Source organism: Brassica oleracea, chromosome C7, assembly GCF_000695525.1.
Source record: "Brassica oleracea var. oleracea cultivar TO1000 chromosome C7, BOL, whole genome shotgun sequence".
NCBI classification, from domain to species: domain Eukaryota; kingdom Viridiplantae; phylum Streptophyta; class Magnoliopsida; order Brassicales; family Brassicaceae; genus Brassica; species Brassica oleracea.
Genome location: NC_027754.1, coordinates 8,726,365 through 8,746,018, shown reverse-complemented (window position 1 = coordinate 8,746,018; position 19,654 = coordinate 8,726,365). Strand labels below are relative to the sequence as shown.

Sequence of the window (19,654 nt, the reverse complement as noted above, 5' to 3'; positions counted from 1 at the left end):
CACCTAGAAGAAGTTGTAATGTTTCTGTTTTAATAAGATAGATTCTTCAAAGGGAAATACACATGTCTTCGATTTGTTAATTTGTAGCTTTGAAAAGGAAAATAAATAAATTCAGTTCCTATGTTTCTTACATGAGAAAAAAAACGAGCCTCCACAATAACCGAGTTGAAGAACTTACAACAGTTACATCCTAAATCAAAATTAAAAGGTAAACCCCAAGATTGTGTGTAGGGCTGGGCAAAAAACCCGGATTCGAAGAACCGAACCGAACCCGATCTGATAAAGTAGCACCGAACCCGAACCAAAATTGATTAAATATCCGAACGGATTCAAAATTTTGGTATCTAAAGAACCGAAACCGAACCCGACCCGAACCGAAATATCTCAGGTACCCGAATGTAACCGAAATAGATTTATATACCTAAATATATTACTTATTTTTAGGTTTAATATATATTAAAAACATCCAAAATATATAAGATACTTTTAAGTTGTCTAAAATACTTGAAAATATACATAAATAGTCAAAAGTAAATGTCTAAAATAGCTAAAATATATTCAAAACACCAAAATACTTGAAATGTCTATTGATTTTCTATCCAAATATTCAAATCAAACCAATTTATATGTTAATTTTAGGTATTTTGACATATATCATACAAATTTATATGTAATATATTATTTTGTTTTATAGATTTTGAGAAATTTTAAGCATATAATGAATATTAAAATTTTTAAAATAATTTAAATGGGTTATCCGAATCCGAACCGAACCCGAACCGAAATTTAGAAATACCCGAATGAGACTAAAATTTTTAACCCCGAAAACCCGAATAAACCCGAATAGAACCCGAATGAGTACCCGAACGCTAACCCCTAATTGTGCGAATATAGTATGTACTGGATGGTTGGCTTTATTTATTCTTTCCACCCCACATTTAAGTTTTACTATTTTATTCTCATCCAAGTTGAAAAGGCCACGTTACCTTGTAACGGCATGTTTATGAATTCTGAACATATAATTGGAAATAAAGGACAGTAGATAAAAGATGTAGTTGCTTCTTTCTTCACTCATATTTATTACACATGAATGTGGGTAGTTACTCCATAAATAAAGCATTATCTATACATCACTGTTTCTTTGGTAAAAGTTTAAAGAAACGCGACAAATAATAGGTGCGGGATTTGATTTATTTGATACTGTACTGAGTTAATTTTAGCTATTCATAGAACCATATATATAGTATAGATGTATATAACAATGATGATTGCCAACGTTTATCTGTCCTTCAAAAGAATAATATTCAGAGAAAAACAAAGCAATTAATTTCTCTTGAGAGCAATGCTCGAAGCAAAAGAAATTTATATATATTTAAGTGTTCATATTCAAGTTTCAAATCTAAATATATATATATTATCTTAATTATATATATATATTCTTTTCTAGCCGAACTAGTGTGCAGGTGTGTAGAACAACATTAAAAATAAATATAAAATCTTGCCTCATTATGCAAGAAGAGCAAGTAAAATTAATTTGTTTGGTTATCGCTTGCTCAATTCACGGTCCATTTTCTATATATGTAAACTGAGCCATCTCGAAACGAAAGGCCACAACACAGCTTACTAAGAGCAAACACATAACAAACTTTTTCTACTCTTCTTTCCACTCTTTAGGGAAAATCTCCAATGAAGAATTTAAAGATGTTTTTCTTCAAGATCTTGTTCATCTCATTAATGGTAGCATTATCCATGAAAGGATCTGGGATCAACTTAGAAGATCTACAAAACTTTTTTCACCATAACCTAGAAACCATAACCCTTCTTTCATTTCCTCTGCTTTTCCTGTTGACCATCTATATGTTAAGCCGACCCAAACCCGTTTACCTCGTCGACTTCTCCTGCTACCTCCCACCGTCCCATCTCAAGGTCAGTGTCAAAACACTGATGGAACATGCGAGACGTGCAAGAGAAGCAGGCGTGTGTTGGAAAAACAAAGAGAACGACTATTTGATTGAGTTTCAGCAGAAGATTCTTGAACGTTCCGGTCTCGGTCAAGAAACATGTATCCCCGAGGGTCTCCAATGCTTCCCGCTTCAGCAGGGTATGGCGGCTTCACGTAAAGAGACGGCGGAAGTCATATTCGGAGCGCTTGACAATCTCTTCCGCAACAGCGGTGTAAAGCCTGGCGAGATCGGTATCTTGGTGGTGAATTCTAGCACATTTAATCCAACTCCATCACTTGCTTCCATGATTGTTAACAAATACAAACTCAGAGACAACATCAAGAGTCTAAATCTTGGAGGAATGGGTTGCAGTGCTGGAGTCATAGCCATTGATGTTGCAAAGGGATTATTGCAAGTTCATAGGAACACTTATGCCATCGTAGTAAGCACAGAGAACATCACTCAGAACTTATATCTGGGGAAAAACAAATCAATGCTAGTCACCAACTGTTTGTTCCGGGTCGGTGGAGCCGCTATTCTGCTCTCCAACAGATCTAGAGACCGGGCACGCGCAAAGTACGAGCTTCTTCATACCGTAAGGATCCATACCGGATCTGATGATAGGTCCTTTGAGTGTGCAACACAGGAAGAAGATGAAGATGGTATAATCGGAGTTACCTTGACAAAGAATCTACCAATGGTGGCTGCAAGGACTCTTAAGATCAATATCTCCACTTTGGGTCCTCTGGTTCTTCCAATGAAAGAGAAGCTAGCTTTCTTTGTGACATTCCTCAAGAAGAAGTATTTTAGGCCGGAGTTGAAAAACTATACCCCGGACTTCAAACTCGCCTTTGAGCATTTCTGTATCCACGCTGGTGGAAGAGCTCTAATAGATGAGCTTGAGAAGAATCTTAAGCTGTCTCCATTACACGTTGAGGCATCTAGAATGACACTTCACAGGTTTGGTAATACTTCTTCGAGCTCGATTTGGTACGAGTTGGCTTATACAGAAGCTAAAGGAAGGATGAAGGAAGGCGACAGGATTTGGCAAATTGCTTTGGGATCAGGTTTTAAGTGTAACAGTTCTGTTTGGGTGGCTCTACGAAACGTTAAGCCTTCGGTTCACAATCCGTGGGAAGATTGTATGGACAGATATCCGGCTGAGATTGATATTTAATTTTGTGGTTTAGGCCATGTTGGCTATTTATCGAACTATCTATCTTTGTTTGGTTTGTGGACCATTTCTTACGTTTGTTCTTCAGAGAGTTTCGCATCGTATGTTTATTCATGTCTCATGGTTGTTTTTGTATGGTACTTGTTCAAGTAAGAATTGATGGATGTTATAGAATATTCTTTACCTAAAAGTCTTACAAAAAATTCATAACTAAGTTTAGTTTCGTCATAGATGGACACCAATTTCGCTAGAGTCAATATGTAGCCAAGTCGGAGAAGCCGCACAGAGGTACGAAAATTGCAGTGTCCGAGTTTTTTTCTTACCAATGGCTACGGTGATGTTATGTTCGTTTTTCCATCTGTCATCTGCATACGAATTAATAATCCATTTAGATGATTTATCCAAATGATCTATTTGGATGTATGTTGGTTTTCCCATCATTATAGTTTATATAGATAGAAGATCTAGATAGATCATTTGTATGAAGATGACATATAAAGAAACAAACATCACCTTAACCATTGGTAAGAAAAAAACTCAGACACTGCAATTTTATGTGCTTATGTGCCAATAACTCAGAAAAATTGGTGTCCACTATGACGGAACTAAACTTAACCATTAATTTCTTGTATTGTTAGGTAAATAATATTCTATAAATGAATTTATATTCGGTTTTCATCTCTATTTTATATAGATGAATTTAGTAAATAAATTACTAATATTTTTTTTTTAATTTGATGTTTAACTATATTTATTTTTATTATTTGTCTAAAATATAATTATAGCTAAACAATTTTAAAACTAGTTTTTAATTTTGTGGTTTGGTAGAAAATATAATTTTACGATTTAAGCAAATATGATTTTGCAGTTTTATCAAAAAATGTAATTTTGTGGTTTGGTAGAAAATATAATTTTGATGTTTTGGAGGAAACATACGGTTTTGTGGTTTTGCAAGAAAAATCTAATTTTGCGATTTTATTAGAAAATGACATTTATATCATTATTATTTGTTTTTCTAAAACTTGGATCTAACTGTTTGTATGGATAAATTTAAATTTGGCATTTGTTATTTTAGAATGATTCATTTCCATGTAAGATACACAATTAGATTTTTTTTGGATGATTAATTTAGATGAGTCTCATTTAAGACTAAAGTTTTAAAAATCTTTGAATGGATAACTTGAATAATGCTCATTTTAACATACAACAAACATCAATTCTCATCATAATTCTCATCTCCATCTAGATGTATGAACAAATGAACATGTCCTAAGAAGTGGCTAACATGCCAAGATGGAAAGAAGAACCAAGTGGTACCAAAAAAAGTTATATCAGTTGTTATAATCGAAGTTCATAACTTTTGGAAAAGTTGCAATTTCAGTAGCGTCTTCGCCGTTAGCCTCCGAAAGTGTCGTCTGCCGCTGCAAGCCGCCGGCGTCTCGTCCGGCAGAGAATCCTCCAAGGCTGCGCAACTCCTTCACCAATGAAGAAGAAAAAGCCGCCTAAAGCTCGCTCGCCTCCGTCGAAGTCAATTACTTCGAACCCGCCCAAGTCAAACCCCCCGTTGCTTCGGCTTCCTCCGATAGCTCGCCCCCTTCGTCTGAATCTTCTCTTAGGCCATCGATCTCTGCAGATCTGGTAAAGAGCCTCGAGATTCCTACACCAGCTTCCGATGCCCAAGACACTCCAGGTTTGGTTGCTCAGCAGGTGATTGAAGAGAGCTTGCCTCACCCTGAAGTAGTGACAAACAAAATTGCTGAGCCTGTGATCGCTGTAACGGCGGATCCGGCTCAGTCACCTCCTCCAGCTCCGGTCGCAACTAAGGAGAAGGCTCCGCCTGTGGGTCATCAGCAGGAAACAGCTCATGTGAAGCTTGGTGGTACCAATGTTCCTGTTGCTGATAAATGGGTCTCGTCTGTAAAAGGAACAACAAAAGTTTTGCGGAAGAGAGATGAAGGCTTCACTCTGCCGTCTGGTGAAGCGTGTGTCAAGATTCCTAACTCAGTTATTGAGAGGAACAAGAAGTCGTGGGAGTGTTTTGTTATCGGTCAGTTCTATATAGAACCACCATCCCAAGGAACTATCCACAACATAGTCAATGGAATTTGGAGCAGGAACTACAGGGATATTGTTGTCTCTAAGATGGAAGGAAATGCGTTTCTGTTCAGAATACCAAATGCGGCCACAAGAAATAGAGTTCTGACCCAAAGATTATGGCTAATCGAAGGGCAAACAATGTTTGTGGCAAAGTGGGAACCTGGCGTAACCCTAGAGAAACCTGAACTCACTTCAGCCCCTATCTGGCTTGAGCTTCGGAAAGTGCCATTTCAGTTCTTTAATGAAGAGTGTTTAGAGCGGATTGCCAGTCTTGTTGGTGAACCAAAACTTCTTCATCCCGCAACAGCAAACAAGACGAACCTTGAGGTGGCAAAGGTTTTCACTTTGATTGACCCTAGGAAACCCCTCCCTGAAGCAGTTAACGTTCAATTTGATTCAGGGGAAATTTGCAGAGTCTTGGTCTCAAGCCCATGGATGCCTCCAGTGTGCTCTTTCTGCAAAGAAATAGGTCACACACTGAAGCGATGCAAAGTGGCACCCATCACCTGTGGCCCGTGCAAGTCAACAACTCACGGCCCTGAGACCTGCCCTAAATCGAAACTGCTTCCAGGTACTGGAAGGAAAACCCGGAGGAGCAGAGGTAGGTCGAAGTCGATCCCAAGACAGAATGTGCCTCCGATTTACAGAGTGTTGGAGAAACCAGTTGCTACCCCGCAATATCAGAAACTGAATGAATGTAGTGAAGTACTCAGTGGAGAGACAAGCAAGTCCATGGATAACCAACACAAAGACCTCTTGGAAAAGGCAAAGGGAAAGAACCAGAATCCTGAAAATCTACCTTTACCATCCTCGGGCGTCGAAGAAGACTCATCTGATGTTGTTTCTACAGATTCTGAACTAGAGGAGGGTCAGATCTCAGAGAAAGAGGAGTGGCAGGTGCCAAAATATAAGCAGAGACACAAAAAGAAGAAGGAACACAGGGGCGAGGGCCCCAAACCCCATTTTTAAATGTGTAGCGACCTTTTTGCTGGAATGTGCGAGGTTTTAATAAGTATAGTCATCGCACCGGATTTAGGAAATGGTTAAGGGCTAATTCCCCTCTTTTTGGTGGATTAGTAGAAACTCATGTTAAACAGCCTAAGATGAGGAAGTTTGTAAATAATTTACTTCCGGGCTAGTTTTTTGCAGAAAATTATGATTTTTCGGAATTAGGTAAAATTTGGCTGTTATGGCATCCTAGTGTAAAGGTTCAGCTGCTGTCAAAATCTTTGCAACAAATCACCTGTGAAGTTAAATTGCCAGATACAGTTCAACCTTTTGTGGCTACGATTGTGTATGGAGCTAACTGTGCTGACACAAGATCAGCATTATGGATGGAGCTTATGGTATTATCAACTGACAATGCTATTGAGGGAAAGCCTTGGATTGTGTTAGGTGACTTCAACCAAACTGCGTCGCCACAGGAACACTCCCACCCTCCATCCTTGAATTTTGACAGTAAGATGAGGGATTTAAATGACTGTCTTGTGGAGGCTGAACTAGAAGAATTAGTGTATCATGGAAGCTCCTTTACGTGGTGGAATAAGCAGAAAAGATCTCCTATAGCCAAGAAGCTGGATAGGGTTTTAGTCAATGATTTGTGGGGTGATACATTTTCTGATTCCACAGCACACTTTGACAATCCAGATTTTTCGGATCATGCTTGCGCTTCAGTCAGCCTCGACCCTCACTCTGCAAGAAGAAAGAAGCCATTCAAGCTCTATAACTATCTCCTACAGAATGATGACTTTGTTGATCTGGTGACACTTGAATGGTTTTCCTTAAATGTGGTAGGTTCTGCGATGTTCAGAGTATCAAGAAAGCTGAAGCTTTTGAAAAAGTGTATCCGTGAATTCAGCAAAAGCAACTACTCTGATCTTGAAAAACGAGTACAGGAGGCACACACCATTGTTCTAGAGAAGCAGAATTTAATGCTCTCCAACCCATCTGTTCTCAATGCCGAGACTGAGCTGGATGCCATTCTTAAATGGCAAGAGCTGGTAGCAGCGGAGGAAGCCTTCCTATTCCAGAGAGCTAGAATTTTGTGGTTACAAATGGGTGATGCGTGTACGGCTTATTTCCACAGAATGGTAGCCTCCCGTAAAGCCATTAACCACATTCAGTCCCTTGTTGATGATGCTGGAATTACTTATGAGACACAAGAAGATATTGAGAGTCATTGCGTGGATTACTTCACTAGCTTCCTTGGTGGTGAGCAAACTCCTCAGCAATTCATCCAGGAGGATTTGAATCTGCTGTTCAACTTCAGTTGCTCGGAAAATCAAAAGGAAACTTTTTCAAAAATGTTTACGAGACAGGAAGTTAGAGACGCTTTCTTCTCTCTGCCGAAAAATAAAACGAGTGGTCCGGATGGCTTTAGTGCTGAATTTTTTACTTCTTTATGGAATGTGGTTGGTACAGAAGTTACAGATGCGGTCCTGGAGTTCTTCACTTCAGGCTCTCTTTTGAAGCAGTGGAATTCTACAACAATTGTACTGATCCCGAAGTTGGTTAATGCAACGATGGTAAAGCAGTTTCGCCCTATCTGTTGCCTTAACACAGTGTATAAGGTTATCTCAAAACTGTTGGCTACCAGATTGAAGGAAGTGCTACCTCAGATAATCTCACAAGCCCAGTCAGCATTCCTCCCAGGTCGTTTGCTAGCTGAGAACGTCCTAATGGCAACGGACCTTGTCAAGGGTTACAACACTAACAACGATCAGCCTAGAGCAATGTTAAAGGTGGACTTGAGTAAAGCTTTTGACTCCATTCGCTGGGATTTCATCTTGGGCACACTTCGAGCTCTCTCAATTCCTGAGATTTTTATAAATTGGATTTCTCAATGCATCACCACGCCCACGTTCACCATAGCTGTGAATGGAGTTTCATCTGGCCACTTCTCTAGCTCTAAAGGAATTCGTCCAGGCGACCCGATGTCTCCGTATCTCTTCGTATTAGCAATGGAAGCTTTCTCACGTCTGCTCCAATGTCGTTACGATGAAAACATCATTTTGTATCATCCACACACTGCTCAGCTAAAACTCACTCATTTAATGTTTGCGGATGACGTAATGGTTTTCTTTGACGGAAGCTGCAACTCTTTACACAGGATTAATGAATGTCTAGATCATTTCGCTTCTTGGTCAGGTCTGCACACAAATACTGCCAAGACTGAACTCTTTCATTCGGGACTGAACGTAGATGAAGCTGAAGACTTGGCGTGTTTCGGGTTTCCAATAGGCTCATTACCTATCAGATACCTTGGGTTGCCCCTGATGAGCAGGAAATTAAAAATTTCAGAGTATGAACCGCTACTCATCAAGCTTCGTCTCGTTTTCAGATCGTGGGCTGTCAAGTCTCTTTCATTTGCGGGGAGGTTACAACTGATATCCTCAGTCATCAATGGTATAGTTACATTTTGGATATCGACGTTTATTCTCCCAAAAGGTTGCATTAGAAGGATTGAGTCTCTCTGCTCTAGATTCCTATGGTCTGGTAATACTGATATTGTGGGGAGAGCAAAAATTGCTTGGGAAACAGTTTGCCTTCCCAAAAGCGAAGGTGGACTTGGTCTTAGAAGTTTCTACCACTGGAACAGGATCTTATGCCTGCGTTTTCTGTGGCTCCTCCTCTCAGACAGCAAATCGTTATGGGTGACTTGGCATAAAGAGTTCCATTTGAAAGGGAAAAGCTTATGGGCAGTGGAAGAAAATGCGCTAGACTCTTGGGCTTGGAAGCAAATTTTAAAACTGAGGCATGAAGGTATCAGGTTCTCCACACCAATTTTAGGAAATGGCAATTCCATCAGTTTTTGGTTTGATCCATGGACGCCACTTGGTCAGCTCATTAAATGGATTGGTCCTGCTGGTCTTGCTCAGTTGCGTATTCCCCTCCATGCAAAGGTTTCTAAATCTTACACCACGACGGGTTGGTCCCTTCCATCTCCACGATCAGAACCTTCGGTTAGCTTCCATATCTTTCTCTCCACCATCCCGCTGCCGCAACAGACAGACCCTGAGGACTCTTTTGATTGGTGTGTGGATGGAAAAAGTATTAATTTGGGTAATAAATATCCAGCATCGAAGATGTGGGAAGTGTTAAGACCAAGAAATGAGATACAACAATGGGCTGATCTTGTCTGGTTCAAAGGAGCTACCCCTAAAAATGCTTTTAATTTCTGGGTTGCAAATGCTGATAGACTGCCCACAAGATCAAGGCTTGCTTCATGGGGTCTGCAGGTCCCTTCAACTTGTACTTTCTGCTCCACAATGGAGGAGACTCGCGATCACTTGTTCCTATGTTGTTCTTTCAGCAGGGAAGTTTGGAACCTGACTATATCTAGGCTAGCGCCTATCTCTCGGTTCGGCTCGTGGGCTGAAATACTGTCTTGGATCAGGCAGTCTTCAACTACTGCTCCCTCCATCCTAAGGAAATTGGCGGCTCAGTCCACAATCTACAATCTATGGAGGCAGCGGAACAACATCATCCACAACAAAGGTTTACTCCCTCCTGCCACGATTCACAAGCTGATCGACAAGGAAGTAAGGAACTCTATCACTGCAAGGAAGCACAGGAAGCAGTTTGGAAATTTGATGTCTTTATGGCTTAGATAATTTGGCTCTCCTATTATCTATGTTTTTGTTTCATCTTGTTTTTATTCTTTTTTGCCAAGATGTCGCAGTTTATTTGATCTACAATTCTTGTAAAATCAAACTTTCATTTATATGATATTAACAGTTATGCAAAAAAAAAAAAAAAAAAAAAAAAAAAAAAAAAAAAAAAAAAGAAAAAAAAAAAAAAAAAAAAAGAAGTTCATATCTTTTGTTAGCATAAATTTTTATTGATTTAAATTTTTTATCAGTTTAATAAGTGATACTAACAAAAAAATAAATACATCATTTATGTAATTGATATAACTTTATATAATATATCATTTTTGTTCAAGTGGTACAAATTAAAAAAAAAGAAATATATCATTTTATTGAATTGTGTTAACTAAATAAATAAAACATCACTTATTATAACTGATGTTAAATTATATATTTGTCTCATTTATAAATAAGTGATTTAAAATAGAATCACTTAATTTTGTTATGCAATTTAGATGATGTAATTCACTCTTTTTTTTCTTGTGAAGAGAGTCCATGTGCCTAGATGGCATGTCTGCTTAGATGTATGTATCTCTGTCTGGTTCTCTGTGTGTGTGTCCTAGGCAAGATTTTTAGATGACTCTGAACGCCCTTTCTTCCTTAGGTAAGGTGCATCTTTATTTATATAGGGATGAAGTCTAGGGTTTTTTAGCCGACTTCCTTTATCTTAGTGATTTTCTATTCTTTTAATAAGCCAAATTTATTGTTTAATATGATTTGTTGAGCGGCGAAGCCCGTCTCCAACAGTTATCATTAAAGATGTTGTGTTCAATGAAGAAGAAATGATCAAAGTTTAGTTACAAGAAAATTAAAAAACACATAACCATTATCACATGAAGCTGACATCTCAGGATAAAAATACACATTGAAACTAAAGAAGTGATCACGTCAGATCAATGTGGAGGTAATGATCAGAGGATTAGAGGACCAGACCTATCAGCCTTAGGCCAAGGTTGATTCAAACTAAAAAAACAAAAGATTCAGAAGAAAACTATTTGCCTCCAAGTCTTGAGGATTATTATTTGGCAAGATATAGGAAAAGAAGAACAACAAAACCACCAAAGGGATTCACTAAGTTAGGACTTAGGAGACGTAGGTTTTTCATACAAACCTGACAGAGGATGGTGGATTTATAGAGCCAATAAGTTATTCATAAGAAATGCAAACAATGAGTTCAGAAGCAATGCAAACTGTGAGTTATGGAATCAAGCAAATGAGGAAATTACATCACTAAATAAAAACTGCACTTGGGATATTGTTGATAAGCCTGAAAAACAAAGAATAATTGGCTGCGAGTGGGTATTGTAAAATGGAGGTTGGGATTCTGGAGTAGAAAAGCAAAGGTTCAAAGCAAGACTCATAGCTAAGGGATATTATCTAAGGGAATGGATTGGAAAGCCAACAATATATCCATCTTCTTTATTCCACCTAATTATTCAATATAAATTTAAATCTTATATTTATAATGATTTTTTTAGTTTTTTCTAAAGCCAACATTACATCCTCTATTTTATTTCACCAATGTTTATTAAAAATAAATAATTAATTATGAATTTTTTATAATTATACTAAATAGTTAATAAGTAAAAATTAAATATTCTAAAATAAATGTGAGTTATTAAAAACATATGTAAAGATATAAAACAAATATTTCTTAAAAATAGTTAAAATTGTAATAAAATTATATGCCCAAATCAAATGAATTTTTTTTTCTATTTATAAATAACAAATTAATGAAAATTGATATAAAATATTTAAATAAATAAATTATTTTCTTATAGAATAATTGATATAAAAAATTTAGAATGTAGAATAAATCCAACAATTTCAATTACCAATAAGAATGTGACATATCACAATTGTGGACCTCTTTTATAGTTTTCAATATGTTAAAAACATTCAACATCTATGACCACTTTTTGGTTTTTCAGCACCCCCATTAAATGGATTCAACTGTTGAATAAGACATTCAACTGTTGAATAAGGCATTCAACTAGTCCATTGTAAATGGTCTTAGGAATGACATACAAAGTATTAAACCACATGAAAAGGAAGCAATGAGACTGGAAACTATATCAGACAGAAATAAAACAATCAAAAACCTTAAATATTCTCACATCTAAAAAAAGATCATTATGTAGATACAATAGTCCTATTTTAAATACTTCATAGGAAAAAAAATGGTATGGAGAATACTAAAATGAGAATGAAGATATTTTTCAATTAAACAAAAGAAAACTTAACAGAAAAAATGATAATAACTAAAATTGTATACTGTCAAAAAACATGTTTACAAACAAAACTAAAAACATCAAAAATATAAAAAAAAGTAAAGTTTTAAACTAAATAACTATAATTCGAAGCGAATCACCTATAAACTCCTTTTTTTGTTCAATAAGCTAGTAACGAAGTTGAAGTCTCTGTGGTCCATTGTCCGTTCATATTCATAATTCAACGTTACCGGTACTCACATTTTTCATTGGGACACAAATAAGACTTCAAACTGTGCTATTGTTTTATATATTCTCTGTTTGAAAATTCCATTCTTAAGTCTCATACTCCCAACTAAAGTTTCTAGTCAGTCGCAGTTAGAGCATTTCCAACGTTTTTTATCCCATCATTTTTGAAGGCTTTTGCACTCCAACAACCCTTCACCCCTTCAAATTTTAAGAGGGTAAATAATAAACCTCCAATATGAAGGTACACTACTCACCTTCTTAAAACACTATTTACTTTTTACTCTATTCTTTCTATTTATATATGTTTAATGATTGTGTACTTAATATTTTTTATGCTGCATTTTAGTATTATAATTATATTGGTACTTAAATATTATAACTATGGTCTTATAACATTATTTTTAAATAATAATAATAATATATCAATAGATATTATATACCAATATATAATAATATTAATAAAGAAGTATTCCATAATATAATGACTTCATGTATCAACGCACCGATTCGAGATAACTGAAGATGAACTAGATATCAACGCACCGATTCGAGATGCAAGACCGGCGCCGCCAATAAACTTTCAAATGGCCATAAACGAAGATACGCATTTTAAACAAATTTTAGCACGTAATCTTCGGATAAAAAAATAAGGAAGCTCATTTATCACTTAAAACACATTGATTAAGCATCAGGCCTTGGCCTAAAGCCCTGACTTGGCCTAAAGCCCCTAAAGTCAGAGTTTTAGGCGCCAAAATATGTATTTTCTAGGGGCACCAAACTTTAAAAGTTCTCTTAGGTCCAATGGCTTGTGCTCTTCTATTGGTCTCATGCCCCCGGTTCAAAATCTATGTCTTCAGTTTATTTCTTTCTTTTTTGTTTTCTTTTTGATAATAATTAAATGAATCTGATCGATTTTGATTCCTTTTTTTACCAATGTTAGGCTCTAACTGGTGACCATTAAAATAGGAATAGGAATGAGTAGGAAAGAAACGAAGAGGAACAAAATAAAAGGAATCAAAATGAATATTTATTCCTTTTGTTCTATATCAATTTTGATAAGAAATGTTTTTCTTCTATAGTTCCATAAAATTCAAGGAATGACAAGGAATCAAACGCGAAAATTTCTCATAAATGATGTAATTTTTAAGGAATGAATAGGAATTGACTATTCCCATTAATTCCTTATGTCACCATTTGGACCCTTAGTATACATTTTTGTATATTGTATGTTAAATGATTTTGATCTAAAATAGAACAAATCAACTAATTTTCTTTTCCAAATCGATGTCAGTTGATTTACCAAAAAAAATCATCTTTCCTCCTCTTTCATTCTTCATGGTTACAAACAGGTAAAAAATTATTTTTGTCAGTATTTCTAAAGCTAAGAACAAACATGAAACATCTTGTTAATATTCATCTCCCACTCTCTCCTATCTACAACCGAAGGATTCAGAAAAAATTACAAACTAAACTAAATTCAAAGGGATTGTTATCTTAGGTTGTATTTACCAGTTTATGCATTTCTCTGTTTTCAATTACAGTAGTAGATACAAGACAAAGTGGTATAATCTGAAACTGGTATTCTCAAGTAACCTCAGGTTAAATGCATATAAACGTTTTAGAGTCATCATTTTATCACTATGGTAGATCAATCTATTAGGGTTCTTGATGAAATTTCAGCATTAAAAGAATATTTTGAGATTTTTGTTCAGATTAAAAAACTAATTAATTTTTTTTTTTTTGTTTGGAGTCATGATATTTCTATTGCGCTTTAGACACCATAGAACTACGGACCGGCACTGTTGAACATATATGAGAGCATTACGGAAATAATCGCATTGATTAGTTTTGTATTTTATTTATATATTTTGTAATTTGAATTGTTTGTGTTTTATTATTATATGTAATTTTATGTTTTTATGTTTTTTATTTTTATTATAAGTAATTTGATGTTATAATTAAATTTGTTTACTAATTGTGTCAATACCATATATTAATATGTGCTTATTGTTTATTTATTAAAATTGAATGATTAAAATTAACTATTGATAAAATTGAAGACTAAAGTGTAAAATATAAACTTTCAAGAGAAAAAATTTGAAGACCACCATAGGAGAACCACCCTTTCATCTCTTTATTTTAAAGGTGGATCCCATAAAAAATGAGTGGGTTTGTTAGAGATATTCTTAAGTAAGTAATAGAGTGATGATACGATTAGTTTTTTTTGGGTGCATCTTGGTCTCGCTATTAATAATTTTAGCAAAGAATTATGTCATTTTAGCAAAGAATCACTATACAAAATTTCATATTTGTAAAAGATATCATGTTATGTTTTAGCAAAAAATAATAATAAAAGATATCATGTTATGTTAGTTAATCATTTACATACCCATCTTAAAGTGGGAAATGACTTAAATTTCTACATAGTTAGCACCAACATTATAATAACCAAAGTTCAACATTACTTCATTTAAAATTTGTTCCTCTTCCAGACCGGCATTAAAATGTGTAAAGATACCAAACTCACGATAGTGGGACATTGCGAAAGAAATTGTCTTTCATTGACGAAAGTCTCGATCTCTAAACTTATATAAAAAAAAAAGTCACGATCTCTAAACCCTTTCACAAAAAAAAAGTCTCGATCTCTTTCATCAATATAATGATACTTCTAAATATAAACAGAACAATGTCCCAAGATGCAATCTGTATGAAAGGAGGCTGGATACTTTATTGATAAGTACAGTATTTATACAGAATACATAAGGGATTAGGTATTCACTAATTACAATAATAACCCTTAATGATATATTTCCTATACGCCCCCTTAAGATGGAGGGACGTGAGTGACTCCAATCTTGCTCATAAGTTCAAGAAACCGAGGTCTAGGAAGTGGTTTCGTTAGAGCATCTGCGAGTTGATCTTTCGTGGAGAGGTGAGAAACCCGTAGTGCCCTAGCCTGAACATGATGTCTGATGAAGTGAAAGTCGAGTGCTATATGCTTCATTCGTGAATGGAAAACATGATTCGCAGCGAGGTAGGTTACACCAACATTATCACAATATAGTACTAGCATTTCGGGTAGGGGTATGCGCAAGTCTGTAAACAGAGAACATACCCAGAGTACCTCAGAAGCTGCATTAGCAACAGCTCGATATTCCGCTTCCGTGGAGGACCTAGCGACGACGGTTTGTTTCTTGGAGCTCCAGGAAATAGGATTGCCACCAAGATAGACTATGTATGCATTCGTGGAGCAGTAATCATCTGCGTCACCTGCCCAATCAGCATCGGTGTAGGCGTGAAGCTTCAAAGGCGTGTCAGCTCGAAGAAGAATGCCATGAGCAGAGGTCCCGGCGAGGTACCGTAGGATTCGCTTGACAGCTTGCCAGTGGAAGTCCGTCGGTCGCTGCATATAATTGAGAAAGAAGATTTACCAGGAATGCAATATCAGGCCGGGTAAGCGCAAGGTACTACAGACTGCCTAGGACTGCTCGATATTCGCTAGGATTGTCCATGGGAGTGCCGGAGGTGAGAGAAAGTTTAGGCGTTGGAGCCATTGGCATGGAGACCGGTCGCGCATCCATCATGTTTGTACGTGTTAGGAGGTCTATGACATACTTCTTTTGCATCAAATGCAGGCCCTTGGAGATCCGAGTTGCCTCTGTACCCAGAAAATAACTCAACTCACCAAGGTCTTTTAGAGAGAACCGTGATGAGATAGTCGCTATGAACTGATCAATCAGCTTATTGTTGTTGCTAGTGATGACCATATCATCAACGTAGACAAGGAGATAAATAGTATCAGACTCACGATGGAAGGTGAAGAGTGAGGTATCAGCCTTGGAGTTAAAGAACCCTTGCGTGAGAAGATAAGACCGTAGTTCTTGATACCGCCCAGGGCGCCTGCTTGAGCCCATAGAGGGCCTTCTTTAGGCGACACACATAGTGTGGTCGATCCTGATCCACGAAACCAGGTGGTTGTGTGACATGTACCTCCTCTTCCAACGTTCCTTGAAGGAAAGGGTTATTGACGTCAAGTTGACGAAGGATCTAGCCCTTTGTGACCGCAACATGTAACACAGATCTCACCATTGTGGGCTTGATAACTGGACTAAATGTCTCTGTGAAATCATAACCATGTTTCTGATGGAATCCCTTCGCCACAAGCCGGGCCTTATACCTGTCAATCTCACCGTTAGCCTTATATTTTATTGTGAAAACCCACTTACAGCCGACGACGTTCTGATACTGTTCTGGTGGAACAAGTTCAGAAGTCCCATTGCGGAGCTGAGCATTTATCTCGTCAACCATCGCTTGTCTCAATCTGGGATCCTTTAGTGCTTCAGCCACGGTTTTGGGTATCTTTGGTTTAAGTTTTGCGACAGAGGCTAGAAAAGAGGTTTTGGTTTTAGGCTTGGAGATATTGTTTTTCGAACGAGTTTTCATAGGATGATGGTTCGGGTTTTGTGGCTCAGGTGGAGCCGGAGCGGGTGGTGGCGAAGGTGAAGGAGGGGGTGATGATGAGGACGGGTTTGAGGAGGTTGCGGTTGGGCTTGGGATTGGCTCAGTATTTGCGATAGGAGTTGTACTTGAGGACGGTTGGGGCTGAGGCTCAGGTTGTGGCTCAAACACTTGAGCAATCGAATCTTGCTGTCGGGAAGCTGGAGACAGAGATGCAGGTGGAGATGATGATGCTTGTGGGCTTCGTCGGTGAGGAGCAGAGCACGGGGGAGACGTTGCGTTGAGTGGCCGGAGCGGTACCAATGTCGTTTCACCAAAGCTTGTTTGCGTTTCCGGAGCCGTAGTTGTCTGTGTCGCAGAAGACGTAACAGGAAACCTCTTCTCGTTGAAAACCACATGGCGTGAGGTGTATATGCGACCGGAGTCTCGATGAAGGCAGAGATACGCACTTTGCGTCAAGGAGTAACCGATGAACACACAGGATGCAAAGCGTGGTTCAAGCTTATGCTTAGTATAGGGTCTGAGCCAGGGAAAGCATTCTGATCCAAAGACACGCAGCTTCTGATAGTTCGGAAATTGACCAAACAGCTTCGCATAAGGAGACTCATTGCCAAGCATCGGTGTGAGCATCCTGTTAATGAGGTAAACAGCCGCAGTAAACGCATAACTTCAGTATGTAGTGGGCATCAACGCTTGCCCAAGAAGTTTGAGACCAGTCTCGACAACACGTCTGTGTTTCCGTTCAGAGATTCCATTCAGCTCAGGAGTGTGTGAAGGTGTCGTTAGGTGAGTGATGCCGTGAGTCGGAAGGAGCTGGCGTAGAGCAATAAACTCACCTCCATTATCCGAGTACAAAGTGCCAATCTTTTGCTTGAATTTGTTTTCCACCAAAGCTTTAAATCTGATGAAGGTGTCAATAACTTGCGACTTAAGATTTAGCGGATACAACCACGTATAGCGTGTGTATAGATCAACAATGACAAGGCAATACTTGTAGCCATCAATTGACACAACCGGAAAAGACCACACATCCGTGTACAAGTACTCGAGAGGATGAGAAGATGCAATTATGTTTGAATAAAACGACAGCTTATGGCATTTATTGATTAAACAATCCGAACAGAACAAATCATTTGTAGAAAACAACGAGACTGGTAAAGAAAATTTCAAAACAACAGACTTCAGAACTGGTAACGCCGAGTGTCCAAGGCGAGCGTGCCAGGAGAGAAGATCTGGTTTCTGATTTGGTGAAGCAAATAAGGACATTGGAGAAGACAACTGAACCGGCCACTCATACATTTCATTCTTAGTTCTGCCTTGGAGCAACTGGTCCTCCGTGCTGAGATCCTTCACCTGAAAGTGTGCAGGAAAGAATTCAATTGAAACACCATTAGTATTGCACATTTTATAAACCAATATAAGATTTCTCTTAACATCCGGGACATATAGCACATCTCTCAGCATAAGAGAACGATGAGGAGTAGGAAGAAGTGCAGAACCAGTATGTGTTATAGGCAAACCAGTACCATCGGCGATTGTGACCTCTTCTCCACCAGTGTAAGGTTGATGAAGAGCGGGGTTGTTGAGGTCTGTCGTGAGGTGATGAGTGGCTCCGCTGTCTAGAAGCCAGTTGTTGGGGTTGTACGTTGCAGCAGAGGCCATGTGAGCACGAGGTTGCCATGGAGCATACGAAGACACTGATGACTGGTTCGAGCTTCCTGCGGTTCCATGAAGCTGGAGCTGAGAGCAGGTACAAGCACTATGACCATGTATACCACAGATTTGACACCTTCCCTGGTATGGTCGTGGTGTATAGCCTTGATTGTTGTAGGTTTTCCTGCGATTGTTCCAGTTGCCGGCGCCATTGTGAGAACCCCTGTTGGATCGGCCATGACCACGTGTGTTATTGTTGTGGCCACGAGAGATTGCAACATTAGCCGTAACCGGTACTGACGGGATGATCTCAGTCTTCGCAAAAGCTTGAGCTCGTGTTGAATGAGATTCTCATGGATTTCCGTAACTGAGGGAGTAGTGTCTCTGCCAGCGATCTGATCCACCACCATCTTGTAATCCTCAGAGAGTCCCTCGAGAATGAACTCGATCTTGTCTTCATGATCAAGTGGCTTCTCAAGCAGAGCCAAGTGATCATCTATGGAATTAGTTCCCTTAGTCCATGGTTTGAGCTGTTGACGCAATTGTAGTATGTGACCTCGACTTGGCTTCGCATATGTAGCACCTAGCGTGTGCCAGATATCGGCTGCAGTGGTGGTTGTAGCGAGAATCTCTTGGACAGGGGCCGTGATGGTGCCAAGTAGCGCACTATAAAGAAGCTTATCTTGGCGCTTCCAGATTGAGTACTCATTGTTGACAGTAACTTGACCATCATTTGTGAGTGTTGGTGATGAGATCGCCATAGATCCATCCACATGACCAGCTAGATCATAACCATCAAGAAGAGAGCGTACTTGACGATTCCACATGAGGTAGTTGGTAGAGGTCAGCTTCTTGACGTTGGACATGTTCACATTAAGCAACGTACGTGTACCGGAGACGAGTATCGTCTTGTGTGATGAAGTAGGTGAGCCATTGGACATGGTGAATAGGAGAGAGAGGAGAAGAAACAGAGGATGATGAAGAAGAGGAGATGAGAATAGAGAGCGTCGGAAATTTTTTTTTTAAGGTATCGTAATACGCTCTGATACCATGTATGAAAGGAGGTTGAATACCTTATTGATAGGTATTAGTACAGTATTTATACAGAATACATAAGAGATTAGGTATTCACTAATTACAATAATAACCCTTAATGATATATCTCCTATACAATCTAGACGATAAAAGTAGGTAGTAAACTACTTAAAAAAATGACACAAA

At 38.2% G+C, this 19,654-nt stretch overlaps 1 protein-coding gene and 1 pseudogene across 1 annotated transcript; both read left to right on the top strand.

The window, feature by feature from the left end:
* Positions 1–1,524: 1,524 nt before the first annotated feature.
* Positions 1,525–3,293, top strand: LOC106301672 (3-ketoacyl-CoA synthase 8). The gene has a single exon (XM_013738124.1). It carries the CDS (start codon positions 1,687–1,689, stop codon positions 3,118–3,120), a length of 1,434 nt encoding a protein of 477 aa, XP_013593578.1. The 5' UTR covers positions 1,525–1,686; the 3' UTR covers positions 3,121–3,293.
* Positions 3,294–4,402: 1,109 nt separating this feature from the next.
* On the top strand, positions 4,403–9,827 carry LOC106302514 (annotated as a pseudogene).
* Positions 9,828–19,654: the final 9,827 nt, after the last annotated feature.